This window comes from the organism of the source record quoted next, unplaced genomic scaffold (assembly GCF_019419815.1).
Source record: "Pyrus x bretschneideri cultivar Hongxiangsu unplaced genomic scaffold, Pyrus_bretschneideri_v1 Contig21, whole genome shotgun sequence".
Classification (NCBI taxonomy): domain Eukaryota; kingdom Viridiplantae; phylum Streptophyta; class Magnoliopsida; order Rosales; family Rosaceae; genus Pyrus; species Pyrus x bretschneideri.
The window spans coordinates 2,890,830-2,905,611 of record NW_025999513.1 but is presented as its reverse complement, the minus strand read 5'-3'; the positions used below and the strand labels follow the sequence as shown (position 1 = coordinate 2,905,611).

Here is a 14,782-nt window from a genome sequence, read left to right as displayed (position 1 = left end):
TTTTTTCCAAAAATAACATTAAAAAATTAAGCGATAAACTGCAATTTTTTTCCAAAGTCTTTATCCAAACAAGATTACAAGCTATAAGGGTATTTATATGTGCGACGAGGTTTCATACTCTGAAAACATGTCACAATAGTTTCATTATCAATACAAGAAAACATTATTCTCAATGTAGACAATTAAGGTATAATTAACCATTCTCCCATTATGTTGCAGAGTAGACTTTTTTAAGATATTCATGACGAAAAATGCTCTGCTCACTGAGACAATTGTAATCAATAAAATTAAAGTCAATTCAATAAGTAAATACACATATTGAAATACTTGGTGCATTTTTTATTCCATATTATTTTTAGAGTATCGAAAACATAAGTCATCTAGTGTATTATTTCAAGTATTATGATGAGCGTGACCTAGAAGTCAATGTGTCCCAAAACATAAAACATTTTAATCAAAACAAATTTACTGAATTATAATTTGAGTCAAATAATAACATTTGAAGTCTTTTTTTTTTTTTACGACTTTGCCTTTGACCCGTGGAAGACGTGTTGGACAACCCAAACATGTTAGGCACTTAGGCTGCATCTAAAAATCTCAGAAGGTGGTTCATCGGAAAAACAAAAAAAAAAAAAAAGGCGTCCCAGTAGGTACTGCTTCACCCCTCATATTTTATTATTATTTTTTTAACTTATAATTAAATAAAAATTGCAATTTCCAAAAACGAAAAAACAAACAAACATCCTTTCCCTAATTTTTCGATACCGACATGTTGTTACCAACACCAGATTTCACAGGTGCAAAGGCAGCTCCAAACTTATCTGGAATCAAAACAATGACTCAAAAAACTGCTTGCAGAACTTCCTACAGCAGCTGCTGCTCTTCTCCTCCACCTCAGACTAGACTTGGGCGGTCCTCCAAGATCCTCATAGCCACTCTCCGGGCTTTTGGGTGGTCCGGTGACCACCCAGGTTCTATAATGAATCCGCTCTGCATGTCGTTACTGTTTTGTTAGCTACAATAATATGAGATATTTGAGGAAAGGTAAGTTGTTGGTTTTGTGTTACATCCATAATAGAGAAAATTATAACATGTGCATGTCACATTCTTTATCTCTTATCAGGTGATGATATTATTGTACAATGGAACAAGGGAAAATGCTCAGAATGGTTGCATGCTTCAGCCTCTGTAAACCACAGAGGAATGTTCATATTCCTTCTCACTCTCACACAAAGAAATCGCGCACTGCCAATGTCAGTTACGTAGCTGGAGCTCACACATTCATCAAAGTGATCTCAGCCATTCATCTTCCTATAGTCTACGATTCTAACACATGGCATTCATAGCTTTACATTATGAGCCCTACACTCGGACCAGTTGATATGGCACGACGCAGTGTTGACACAGAACCACCTCACAAACACAAAATGGAATAGAGATTGATGGAAAATCATAAACCTTTCTTTGTTGATTCAATAAAAAACAAGTTCGCAACCTTAAGAGAGTCTGCAACTGCATATCAGAGTAAACCTTACCACTCTTTCTGTTTTTATCTTATTTTGGCAAGAAAACAGCCCGATCAATTTTCTTTGGTGGTTGCTACAAATAAAGGGTAAAAGCTCATGGACCGCGAGTGGGAGCAAAACAAAAACAGCCCGGAGAACGGTCTTCAGGTATCATTCCACCTCCTTTGCTCGTATCAATTGCTTCCAACATATTCACCACCTCACCCATTTCAGGACGTTTATCTGCATTTCCATCCCAGCACATGCGCATGATGTTTGCCAAAGAACTTGGACAACATTTGGGGATTTCTGGCCGTAGATTCTGATAACAAAATCGTATAATATGCACAATGAAACGCCCATAGAAAGTTATATGTCAAATCTTTAACAGAACAAAAAATTAAAATCTTTACTAAGACAACCACGAATGTTCATTCAGACCTGAACCAACAGAGAAATGTAAACTCTACGTCCTTATGTAAAAAAGAGCCATCCATTCATAGAACAAACTTACCTGCCGAACAACCGCAGATGATACATCAGCAAAGCTCAGATCCGGGTAGGGCATGTCACAGCAATAAATTTCCCATAGACATATGCCAAAGCTATAGACATCACATCTTCTATTGTAAGGCTTACCATCCAGAACCTATATAAATATCTTGTCAGCTTAATGGCTTACCATTGAAAACCCTACATGCTACCACATGAGCTACTGTACTGAACCGTGTGTTCAAACATGCAATGAGAGATGTAAGGAGAGGAAAGAATGTGATAAGTTTAATTTTTGTTCATTGACATTCATTTCAAACCCAATAATGTACATAAAATTGGAAAGAAAAAAAAATTACGTACTCTGTAGATATTTGTAACCAACAGCACAAGTGATGGTTTTACCTCATCAAGGAGGAACAAAAAGCAATTAACCCCCATAAACTCTAGGCTCGTTCCAATGATAACTTCTAATTCTACACTTAATAGTTAGACCCTTTTGTCCAAACCCCGATCACAACCCTCAACCGGCACACATCCCTTTTTTTCTTGATATCATAGCCATAATGCCTTCTCTCTCTAACACCCTTCTCAAAAGGTTGGCCCTTTATGTGGCAAGTATTAGTTCAGGCGAGGGCCTGGAATCCTTAATTTGTACCATCAGTAACAATGACTTCAGTGTGATCTACAATTATGATCCTGCAATCCGCAACTCTTCAACTAAACCCTATCACCTTCCCCTTCTCTCTCTTTCATCTAAAGCTCGATTCAACTTAATCAGTCAAGCTAATTTTTAGTAACACGAAAAGGTCATGAAACTAGTTCTTAAATGCTCAGTGGTGTTGCTCGTGTATTTAATAAGAGGTTATTAGGCTCAACCTCAACGTATTACTTGTTGGGTCTTGATGCCTGGGGATTGCGAGAATGCCAAGGGAGACGATCAGGAGGACATTGAATTCGTAATCAAGTTTGGATGCTAAAAAAGTTCTCATTTGAGTCCTTGTGTTCATCGCCTTCACTTGCAAATTTGGTGGGGTTAAGAGTAAGGGGTCATAAGGTGGGATGGAGAAGTAGTTAGTGCAAATAAGTGTCGATTTGTCCAGGCAAAAGTAAAAGGAAGGTGGCTTTGTAATACTATCTTTACTACTATGAATACCAGCTACAACAAGCAATCCCCAACATTTCAATAGGGATGTTGAGACCCTGTCAGAGCTTTCCTTCGTACCGTTTTCCTGAGCCCAGTTACCATTGCAATTGCCCCACAACAGGCTTATGGCATTTTGGTCTCCTTGGAAAATATGTGGGTAAGGTTTGGGCAGGTGGTTTAGGCTTTTCTCACATGAAAGGCACACGCTTGCTCACATGTGAAAGCCACAAGTTATTTCCACCCATTTTAAAGGGCAATACCAAACAAAAAGATGCATTTAGAAACTATGCATAATTATAGGTGTTAATTGATGACATTAAAAGTGTAGCGAGGTTTGTCGTATTTCTCTTTTCTTTTTGTTCTTGTATTCCAAGTTCATAGAGCACAACTAAAGAATTAGCTTTTAAGGGTAACAAAACATGTAAAGATATTAACTAGCGTGAATACCTCTGGAGCCATGTATCCAAGGGTACCAGTTTCACCAGTCATGTCCCTTGGATTCTGAGCTTCAACACGAGCAACACCAAAATCAGCTATTTTAAGGTTTATGCGAGTATCAAGTAGCATATTCTCTGTTTTGACATCACGGTGTACAATCTTCTGAGAATGCAGATAGCTAAGACTGCAAGGGGAAAGGTAAAAAACCCAGATCAACAAAAATTTACTGGAAAAGCATATGGCCCTGAAATGTAGAGAACAATCGAACTCACCCTCTAGAAAGGTCCAAAGCAAGTTGGACCACAACCTTAAAGGCAAGTTTCTTATGCCTATTTCTTATCAAGTACTGCTTTAGTGTCCCACCAGCGACATACTCCACAATAACACAACATGCTCTAGCAGGATGTGAAATTACACCGTCACTTGAAGAGCCTTTTGTAGGAATCTTAAGATCTGAAGTTCCCATTGAAGCTCCAATGAACTGTGATAAAAGAGGGGAGTGGAGAGAAGCGTTAAGACCCAAAGGATTATAATAAACAAAGAACCACACCGAGGAACTGAGATACTACTATTTTACCGAATCATTTAGTAAAATAACTATCAAGATCACCAGCACAAAATGGAAATGATAATCACTCCACAGCTGACAATATATTGAACATTAATGGTGCAGATTTCAAAACTGAACACAAGATATAAAGAAGAATTGGTATGTACCTTTGTAACATTAGGATGGTCAAGCTTGTGCCAAACAGCAACTTCTTTTTGAAACGATGCCCGCAGAGCAGCAGTTTCAGCAACTGTGGCATAGCCATCCTCCCCCCAGTCCAACAGCTTCACTATAATATTTAGCATGAGATTGCAATTAGAATTCGATATACACACAAACAAAGAAGCAAACAATTTTGTTGCTCTTATTTGACCTCAGTTTGTTAGTCGTAGTCCAAATTTAAATCGCTAGTGTTATACAATATCAAAAAGCCAAGATTCAATCATAATGCTACCATGAAAAATGATCAAACTCCACTGGATTCCAGATAAGTTTATATTGTCGGAAGCATCCAAGAGAGCATATATGAGGTTCAACACCTACTTACATGACTGATAAACACTTAGCGAGAAAAGAGTGAAACAACAGGATTTATGTCACATATTCGCCTTTAGACAGAAAGTTCGATAAACATCGGTACACAATTGACCATACATGCAATGGTACTTTCAATAACGGAAGCCAAAAAGTGTAAATACAATTCATATTACTAGAGAGTTGCTGCAGTATCATATCAGAATTATGTGGTTTTGATGTGTCGATCAAAATTCGACTTAAGCCCTGCAAACACAACCTTCTAATACATCACTACGTCAAGATAAGGTGAAAATCTAAAGATAAATTAGCATGATTACCATGACCATATAAAACTCACATGTCATGACTCAAATGTGAACATGTAACATGTAATCCAGTTTATGCCCAAAAACTTGATATATTCCAAATTAGTGCTTTAACATCACCATTATTCAAATTCTAATATTACATCGTTATCGTTACACTCCAAGCCAAATTAAAATTAGTGATGAGATCCCAAATTAATATCAGAGATACATGGAGAATATGTATTCAACAAATCGGCAACTCAATTGTAATCAAAACAAAAACACGATATCCTACAGGACCAATCAAAATCAAAATTACAATGGAAATGGCATTACTAGTGATTACCTGCAACATCTTGATCATCATAGGTACCCCTGAATATGGTACCATAGGTCCCCCGAGCTACAATGTATCTTATTTCCAATTTAGCTAAATCAATCTCCCATTCTTCCTTAGGCCTGGTTCTCTCAATGTTTTTGGACCAAACCCGGCTCAAATGCTTCTCAAGCTGTATATCTAAGTTCTTCAAATCGATTTTATCCGCTCGGAAGATCATCTCTTTGTTACTAATACTTCCTGTGCCCGTAATATTTGGTTCCACCTCTTTGAAACTCACACTCCCTGCACTTCTAAGTTTTGACTTCATATTACCTTTCAAGTGATCCACCATGTTTGGTACATCCGCAACTTCAACATTCTCACTTGTCCTTGAATCCATTGCTAACAATCAATGCAGAACAACCGAAACACAGAACACCAACTACCAAATAGTAATCGAAACAACCAAAAACAATCAAAAGAAAACAAGCAAATCCCAAAAACAAATCCGTGTCAAACTGCTGTCATAGAGAGACATGATCAACAAAGCTTCAAATTTTCGTCGTCATCTCATCATCATCTTTGCCAGATTCGGATGAATCCCATCAATGACAAATGCTCAAAACAGATAAGTTCGAAAAGCCTTTCGGGTTAACAAATCGATTTAACCAACAAAGGTATCCTTAAATTCAACAAACAAACAGAAAAATATGATCCAATTGAAACCAATCACAACCACCAAATTGCCTCCAGTATTGATAATGATGCGCCAAAGAGAAAAATCGATAGCAGCTTCCCTTCCTTTATATTCCCAGTTCAAAAACAATCTTCAAAATCCCAAGTACCTCGTCACCAACCACTTCCTTTTCATTTTTCTTTTTTCCAAAAAATAAATAAATCAAAAAATGGCAATAAACTCTAAGAAAACGACTCAATTTCCACAACCAGATATATAAGATTCAAACAAAACAAACCCTTCAGGTACAAATCAAACCCACGGACAAGTACCAGAAGGATTTCACGCTTGCAAAAAAAATCCCAATCGATCCCAAAAGATGAATAATTTATAGAGATAGGCGAAAAGGTTGGCCCTTGAATACTACAGAATAGAAGAAAGACAACGTTTTTGGGGTGTTTTGGCAGGTTGGGGCTAATAGGTTGTCTATCGTTTCGGTTTGGTTTTTCCTTTGCGGATGAGATTTCGCGAGAGGATTAACCAAAAACCAGAACAGGCAGCCACAGCCAGAAGGCAGAAGCGAATGAATGAGAGTTTTAGAGAGAGAGAGAGAGAGGGGAGGAGAGAGAAAAAGGGGAAAGGAGCGAGAGAGAAGCGCGGGTTTGCCTAATGTACGGCTTTAGAGGAGAGAGACAGGCTGTTTCAAAAATTAAGGAAAAGAAAAAGGACGAGAGGTACAATTGAGAGGTACAGACGGATACGGGAAAAGCGGCGACAAATTAGTTGGACAAAAACTCAATCTTTAATTTGTTGAAAATATTTGGCAGATTAATGGATGTCGACATGGATTTTCAATACCCACATAGTAACGTGGATTTTAGAAATGAAGGTGATCGTATTTTCAAAAGATCACTGAATTTATTCTATAAATAGAGCATTTCGCGTACTATCAAAATACAGAGAAAAGAAAAGATAAATAACATCAGCATGTATCTATCCCTCTTTTATTTGTCATCCCCTTGTATTACAGTATGATATTTTACACATACTTCACTCCTGTCACTAGTAAATGTTATTTCTCTAACTTTTATTTATTTATATCAAGTTATCAGCACAACTCTCCAATCATTTCTCATTTCTCTTCGCCGAAAGAAAAAAAAATGTTTCCTCTAAGGATTTTACTGTACATCTTTTTCTTCTGCCTCAACTGCTGGATATACCCTCGCGAGGAACTGTTTGCATCATGCTTACTTCTAGTTCTCAACCTAACAGTTACATATATCTTTGATTTCTTATTTGGTGTAGATCTTGATTATTAACCCAGTATTTATTTATGTTAATTTTACTGTAATTCAAGATAATGCTATACAATCGCCCATCTTGAATTACAAATTTAATCTTACTGCAATCTGTTAGGGTAAAATTGGCAATCCCTGACATAATGACTGAGTCTGTAATAGTTTAGACTTGTTATACATTTTCAATTGTAATAGTTTAAGTCTAGGAAGGGTTCTCACACTTTCGATGCAAAGATGTTACCTACACGCGATAAATATTCAGGTACGTTTGCATGCATACATCCAACTACATTCATCTATATCTCATGTTATTGTTTTTGATATAGGACTCTTAACCATTGTGTGATTTATCTCTTTAAAATATCTTATTCCTTTATATTCGAGATTTTAAAGCATGCAAAATAGTCTAATTGCATTGGGACTTATCTGTTGGATGTTGATAAGAGCCATCTGGTTATATGGCTTGGATTCTTATCGGTTTGAGTCGGTTAGGCATTAAGCTCGTATAAGAGTTGTAAAACCCTTGGAAAAAGGGTGCGGCATATATGCATGCTTTTATTAAAAGATTCAAGGGCAGCAGCTTTGTGTTTTGAAAAGCATATAACATTATTTTTTAAGTGGCTGCTAGATAGTGGTTTTGATTAGAATGTGTTTAAAGGAAGCCGCATATGCATGTTTTTGTGGGGAACAAGATTGGCAGCAACTTTGGTTTTTAAAAGAGAAAACATTACCTTCAGTGCATGAATCTAAAATTAACTTTTCAGTAGCTGCCATCTTGTGGTTTGAATAGCATGTGTTTTTAACGGGAAAATATTATTTTCATGCTTATTTTCATTTGGTTTTTGTTGAATATCAATTATGAAAATGTGCCTTGTGATTTTCGTAATTGATTGATTTTTCAACCACACACTTCATCATATAAACATTCTGCATGATCGAGTTAGCATCATGCAAAGTTCGAGGGAAAGGTGATTGACGGTTGCGTTAGTACCGTGCCACTTCAACTCGAGGACTGAAGAAAGATCGAGTAGCAAAGCGCGAAGACAAAGCTGCCAACTGGTATGAGTGTCTAGTTGATGAGTTTTGTAAGTCTTTATGTATTCTTTCTTTCTTAGTGCTTCCTGGCTTGGTAGCCCGAGGATTTTCCCAGTGGTGGGTTTTGCCTCGTTAAATCCTACATCATGTGTGTGCTTTTTATATTCATGTTGAATATTTGTGTAGGATTAATTTTGCATAACTGATTAATTGAAACCATAATTTGCTTTAGCGTTAAGTTCTCATTTATAGATTAAGTTAGTACCCATCCTAGGACTTTCAATTGGCACCAGAGCAGGTCACTAAAAATATCTAGTGAGATCCGTGGGTAGTCTAGGATGAATCGGTCTATGGGTTCAGTTTCTCATCCGCCACATTTTGATGGCGACAACTACGCTGCATGGAAGGCAAAGATGAAATCATTTCTCTGGGCGCTTGACGATAGAGTGTGGCTTGCGGTTGAAGAAGGCTGGGAACCTCCAACAGTTGAAGAAACCAAAGGCGAAGGACAGTCTTCTGTCACTATTTCTATGCTTAAGCCTAGAAAGGTATGGAGTGAAGATGAACGCAACTCTAGCACATTCAATCAAAGAGCATTGAATGCGTTGTTCACTGCCGTTTCGCCTGAGCAATTTAACTACATCAGTAAATGCTCAACGGCGAAAGAAGCTTGGGATATTCTTGAAGTTACTCATGAAGGTAACTCCACTGTCAAAGAATCCAAGCTTCAAAATCTCATCACACAATTTGAAAATATCAAAATGCTAGATGATGAGAGTTTTTCTGACTTTTATGCTAAACTTAGTGTAATTGTCAATGGTTGTCACAATCTTGGTGACAGCATCCCAGAACATAGAGTTGTTAAGAAAATTCTAAGGTCTCTTCCTTCTAGGTTTCATGCGAAAAGGACAGCTATAGAAGAATCGAAAGATTTAAACACCTACAAGTTGGAACAATTGATTGGGTCATTACAAACATATGAGTCTGACTTTACTGAAGTCAAGAAAGGAAAAAATGTAGCCTTCAAAGTCAATAATGAAAAAGTGAATGAGGATTCATTTGAAAACCTGACTCAAGATGAATTTGCTCTTCTCACCAAACAAGCTAGAAAATTTTTGAAACTTAGAAGTTCCAGAGGACGTGAAAATCGAAATAATTTTGATTCAAAAGTTCCTCGTTCTCGAGATTTGTCTCATGGAAATTCTTCTAAGTTTGTCAAACTTGGTGAAAAGAAAAGTTCAAATGACAGAGACAAGTGTTTTGAATGTCAAGGGTATGGACATCATGCTCATGAATGTGCCAATACTCTTAAAAAGCTGAAGGATGAAAAGAACAAGGCGTTAACTTCCACGTGGAGTGACAGTGATTCAGAGAAAGACACGGCATCTGAAGATGATGAGGAAGTGGTTGCATTTTTTGGAACTTTTGATGGATATGAGACGGATGATTCGGAAGTTGAAGAGCCTGATTCCGTAGAAGTCTTACAAAAGTACACTGCACTGTATGATATCACCATGAAAGTGAAGAAGGAAAATGAAGAACTGAAAAATAAACTCGTGCAGCTTGAAAGTGAGAAGAATGAAGCAGAAATCGAGCATCAATCTCAAATGGAACATGCAGAAAAGCTACGAGAGTCAATGTTGGAAAAGTTACATATGCTAGCATCAGACAACAAAGGTCTTGAAAATGAATTAAGTAACATAAAGAAGAAAGTTGAAGAGTTTAGCATTGGCTCAAGCAAAATTGACAAAATGTTGAGCTATGGAAAGATTTCAGGTGATAAAAGCGGTCTAGGTTTTGATATAACTGGAAGTTCGTCCACTTCTGTTACCAAGTTTGTTAAAGCGTTACAAGAACCTAGCATGAAAGTAAGTAGTGATGAACCTTTTGGAAATTCGTGTATCACTACAAAAGAGTCAAATTTCGTAAGAAATTTTGTTGGACCAAAGAAGTTCATTAGGTCAAAAACTTTTATTCCTATTTGTCACTTCTGTGAAAAAATAGGACATATCAGACCTAGGTGTTACAAGCTTCAAAAGGAAAATAAGACTAAAACTTCTTGGATTTCTGAAAAATCAAATCTCAAAGGGAGATTTGTGGCTCACCCAAAGGGAATGAATAGAATTTCAAAAATAATGCCAAACTTCCTTACTCCAAACTTAAAGCAAGTATGGAGAAGAAAAGAGACTCAAATTTGTCTATTGGATAAGGTGTCACCTTCATCTGAGGAAGACAATCTTACATGCTTGGTGGCATTCACTGCTCTCTCATCTTGTCAGTCTGATACTTGGTATCTAGACAGTGGTTGCTCAAGGCACATGACTGGAGACAAAAGATGGTTCACATCTTTCACTGAGGATTGTAAAAATGGAGCAGTCACTTTCGGAGATGGAAAAAGAGCAAGGATTGTTGGAAAAGGAGAAATCAAAACTCTAGGAATTCCATGCTTAAAAGATGTCATGTTAGTTGATGGACTTAAAGCTAACCTAATTAGCATCAGTCAAATTTGTGATGATGATGATGCTGAAGTATTGTTCAATAAATTGAAATGTTGTGTGAAAGTTGCTAGCGGGATAGACATTTTTGAAGGAAAAAGGTCTAAAGACAATTGTTATTGTGTGAATGCAAATGAATCACATGTGCCAAATATATGCAACAAAGCAACTGATGATGTTCTGGATTTATGGCACAAAAGATTAGGCCATATGAATTGTAAGGATATGATCAAGCTTTCCAAGAAGGAATATGTGAGAGGTTTACCAATGTTGGCTGGAGAACTTGGAATTTGTGGAGAATGTCAAGTGGGAAAGCAAACAAAGAGTTCACACAAGTCAACAAACTACATCTCAACCTCACGACCTTTGGAGCTGATGCACATGGACTTAGTTGGACCGGTACAGACCGAAAGTATTGGGGGAAAGAAATATATTCTTGTCTTGGTGGATGATTTCTCACGTTTTACTTGGGTTGCATTCTTGCGTGAGAAATCTGATGCGTTCAAAGCATTTTGTGGCTTGTTGAATAGAATTCAAAATGATAGAGTTGCTTCAAATGATCGTGTGATAAAACTCAGAACCGATCACGGAACTGAATTTGAAAACACATCATTTTCTGAGTTTTGTGATGAAAAAGGAATTGCTCATAATTTTTCTGCTCCAATCACTCCTCAACAAAACGGAGTTGTTGAACGGAAAAATCGTGTGTTGCTTGACATGAGTCGTGTCATGCTGACTAGCGCTCGTTTGACAAGTCATTTTTGGGCTGAAGCAGTCAGCACCGCTTGCTATACTGCAAATAGAGTCTATCTTCGACCTGGTACAAAGTGCACACCATATGAGATTTGGAAAGGAAAGAAACCAAACGTGAAGCATTTGAGAGTGTTTGGAAGTATATGCTACATTTATAGAGATAGAGAAATGTTAGCAAAATTCGATTCACGAAGTGATATTGGAATTTTTCTAGGATACTCTCTCACTAGTAGAGCATATAGAGTGTTCAACAAAAGAACTAAAAATGTCATGGAGTCCATTAATGTTGTTGTGAATGACTCCTCCTTAAGTATTGAACAACCTGCTTCAGATGAAGAATTTCTTCAAAGTAAATTAATCGATGAGCCATCCACTTCTCAGGTTGAAGTGCACCAAAATGTTGACTCAACAAAATCGTTGAGAAAAGGACATAAGCAAGTGCAAAAAGATCACTCCAAGTCCGACATTATTGGCAACGTGGAAGATACCATACTAACAAGAAGCAAAACTACTGCTGTAGTAAACTTCACGTGCTACATATCAAAGATTGAGCCAAAAAATGCCAAGGAAGCTCTTTTAGATGATGACTGGATTATGGCCATGCAAGAGGAACTCAATCAATTTGTTCGCAATGATGTATGGTATCTTGTTCCCCGACCCCAAGAAACAAATGTTATAGGAACAAAGTGGGTGTTTCGGAACAAAACTGATGAACATGGCATCATCACGAGAAATAAAGCTCGTCTCGTGGCTCAAGGATACACTCAGGTAGAAGGTTTGGATTTTGATGAGACGTTTGCACCCGTTGCGAGATTGGAGTCCATTCGGTTGTTACTGGCTTTTGCATGTCATCTGCGTTTTAAATTATATCAAATGGATGTCAAGAGTGCCTTTTTAAACGGAGTACTTCAAGAAGAAGTATACGTGGAACAACCAAAGGGGTTTGTTGATCCAAAACATCCTGATCATGTGTATCGATTGAAGAAAGCTTTGTACGGTTTAAAACAAGCTCCGAGAGCATGGTACGACAAACTCTCATCGTACTTGTTAAGAAAAGGTTATACACGTGGAGCTGTTGACAAGACTTTGTTTGTCAAAAGAATCAAGAAGGACGTGGTGATAGCACAAGTATATGTGGATGATATAGTATTTGGGTCCACATCTGCCACACTTGTAAAAGAATTTACTGAGGTCATGCAGAGTGAATTCGAAATGAGCATGTGTGGAGAACTAAATTTTTTCTTGGGATTACAAGTCAAACAAAGTGAGGATGGTATTTTTGTCTTTCAGACAAAATATGCTAGTGAACTAGTTAAAAAATTTGGCTTGCATTCAGCAAAACCCGTCTCAAATCCCATGGCAACAACCACAAAACTTCACAAGGATCCAAATGGAAAAAGTGTTGATCAAACACTTTACAGGAGCATGATTGGAAGCTTGTTGTATCTTACTGCTAGTAGGCCTGATATCTCTTTCAGCGTTGGTGCTTGTGCACGTTATCAAGCTGATCCAAAAGAATCGCATCTGGAAACTGTCAAAAGAATCATCAGGTATGTGAGTGGTACAATTGATTATGGTCTTCATTATTCCTTTGAAACTAATTCTGAAATTGCTGGATTTTCCGATGCCGATTGGGCAGGAAATGCTGATGACCGGAAAAGTACTTCTGGAGGTTGTTTCTATGTTGGAAATAATCTTGTTGCTTGGCATAGTAAGAAACAAAACTGTGTTTCTTTATCCACTGCCGAAGCCGAATATATAGCTGCTGGTAGTTGTTGTACGCAATTGCTTTGGATGAAGCAAATGCTTAATGATTATGGCATTCATCAAAGTTCCTTTTCTGTTTTCTGTGACAACACTAGTGCCATAAACATTTCCAAGAATCCTGTTCAACATTCTCGTACCAAACATATTGACATTCGTCATCACTTTATTCGTGTTTTGGTAGAAGAGAAGGTTTTAGTACTGGAATATATTGCCACTGAACATCAACTTGCAGACTTGTTTACTAAGCCTTTAGACACTCATCGTTTTGAAACCCTTCGCAAGGCTTTAGGAATATGTCGTGTGTCTTAACTTCTGTTTGTTTTCATTTTTTACTCCTTGTTTCTCTCTTTTCATTTTTCTAGCTTCATAAAAAAAAAAAAAAAAAAAAGGGATTTTCCATATCTTTTTATGCACAACTTTTGTCCACAAAATTCTTTGCTTTGTGCTCAACATGATATATTTTGCCTTGGTGGTTGATACTATACGTATGTTTTCTGATTAAACATGACTACTTGCCAGAAACTCTACACCCTGTGAGCTTTTGAGCCTCCATTAGTGTATGCTATTTTCATACACTCTTAATTGTTTCTGTGTGCTATATCTTATGTGATTTGACTTTCTAGAACTTGCTTTGAGATCTCTCAAGGCTTTGTATCACTTCTTACTCTCCTTTTGAGATGAAATTAGGACTTACGTTCTACATCATTATCCAATAAAGCCAGTGCCTTATCATTTTTCCTATCTGCATTATTGAGCCTCTCCGTAAGTGTATCTTACCCTCTTCCATTTTTATACACTGATTCTCACCTCCGTTGCAACATCAAAGACAGTTGCATCAAATATTTTTTTAGAAAGGTCCACGGTTGGTTCACTACTGAAGACCACAATATTGTGATGATAGCACCCTCCCTAGTTAAGAAAAGATTCGAAAGAAAGAAAGAAGAAAACAAAAAAAAAAAAAAAAAAAAAAAAAAAAAAAAAAAAAAACGAAAAAGGGAATAAAAAAAGGTGTATGTCCGACATACGCATAACAAGGGAATCAAAAGGTGTTTTTCTCTGAAAATCCTCAAAGGTCCAGTTATACTTGAAGACCACGCATATATCCACTGTGCATACCACTTTACATTGCTCTAGTGTTTCTCTCTGCATCAAACTCTCTCCAGTTTTGAGTCTCACGGACTCTATAGCTTCTCAAACTTCTGTTCCCCTTATTCCTTTCTAACTTCATCCAGTGCCTAAGCCCTATTCCAATCCTTCGTAAGAACTTACTTCATCTCTTGAGGGTAGGTTGTTGATGTGTGGAGATGAGATTGATCTGCAAGCCTATGGTAAAGCATTCACATAATGATTCTTTTTGAGTGTAAACACTTCACCCCAAACACTTTGAGTGATATTTCATAATATTCCCTGTGAGTTTCGGAGTTGATGTTGAGATGGCTTGTTTAATCATATTGCATGTATATGGTTTCGACTATTTTAGCAA

The 14,782-nt window shown here is 37.2% G+C and overlaps 2 protein-coding genes across 3 annotated transcripts; one reads left to right on the top strand and one right to left on the bottom strand.

The window, feature by feature from the left end:
- Nucleotides 1-595: 595 nt before the first annotated feature.
- On the bottom strand, nucleotides 596-6,397 carry LOC103959250 (serine/threonine-protein kinase STY13-like). 2 transcript variants are annotated; one of them, XR_007258473.1, is made up of 7 exons: nucleotides 5,303-6,397; nucleotides 4,300-4,421; nucleotides 3,855-4,063; nucleotides 3,592-3,766; nucleotides 2,020-2,154; nucleotides 1,536-1,827; nucleotides 596-990 (listed from the first exon to the last, which is right to left on the bottom strand). XR_007258473.1 is itself a non-coding variant. In XM_009371602.3 (6 exons), exons 1-6 carry the CDS (start codon nucleotides 5,673-5,675, stop codon nucleotides 1,621-1,623), a joined length of 1,221 nt encoding a protein of 406 aa, XP_009369877.1. In that variant the 5' UTR covers nucleotides 5,676-6,397; the 3' UTR covers nucleotides 1,420-1,620. The 2 variants fall into 2 exon arrangements, 1 of the variants encoding a protein (XP_009369877.1); XM_009371602.3 differs by lacking the exon at nucleotides 596-990 and having other exon boundaries at nucleotides 1,420-1,827.
- A 1,510-nt stretch (nucleotides 6,398-7,907) lies between these two features.
- Nucleotides 7,908-10,402, top strand: LOC125477290. Its single transcript, XM_048584243.1, has 2 exons — nucleotides 7,908-10,152; nucleotides 10,289-10,402. The coding sequence occupies exons 1-2, from the start codon at nucleotides 8,623-8,625 to the stop codon at nucleotides 10,400-10,402; spliced, it is 1,644 nt and encodes a 547-aa protein (XP_048440200.1). The 5' UTR covers nucleotides 7,908-8,622.
- Nucleotides 10,403-14,782: the final 4,380 nt, after the last annotated feature.

What these genes read in the sequence shown, in the direction of transcription:
- LOC125477290 (XM_048584243.1), top strand. Translation starts at nt 8,623, where the DNA reads ATGAATCGGTCTATGGGTTCAGTTTCTCATCCGCCACATTTTGATGGC. An exon ending in TACAAGAACCTAGCATGAAA is followed by an intron (nt 10,153 to 10,288) that starts GTAAGTAGTGAT and finishes GTGAAAAAATAG; the next exon opens with GACATATCAGACCTAGGTGT.
- LOC103959250 (XM_009371602.3), bottom strand. Translation starts at nt 5,675, where the DNA reads ATGGATTCAAGGACAAGTGAGAATGTTGAAGTTGCGGATGTACCAAAC. An exon ending in TTGGATACATGGCTCCAGAG is followed by an intron (nt 2,155 to 3,591) that starts GTATTCACGCTA and finishes ATATTTATATAG; the next exon opens with GTTCTGGATGGTAAGCCTTA. An exon ending in CATCTGCGGTTGTTCGGCAG is followed by an intron (nt 1,828 to 2,019) that starts GTAAGTTTGTTC and finishes TTTTGTTATCAG; the next exon opens with AATCTACGGCCAGAAATCCC.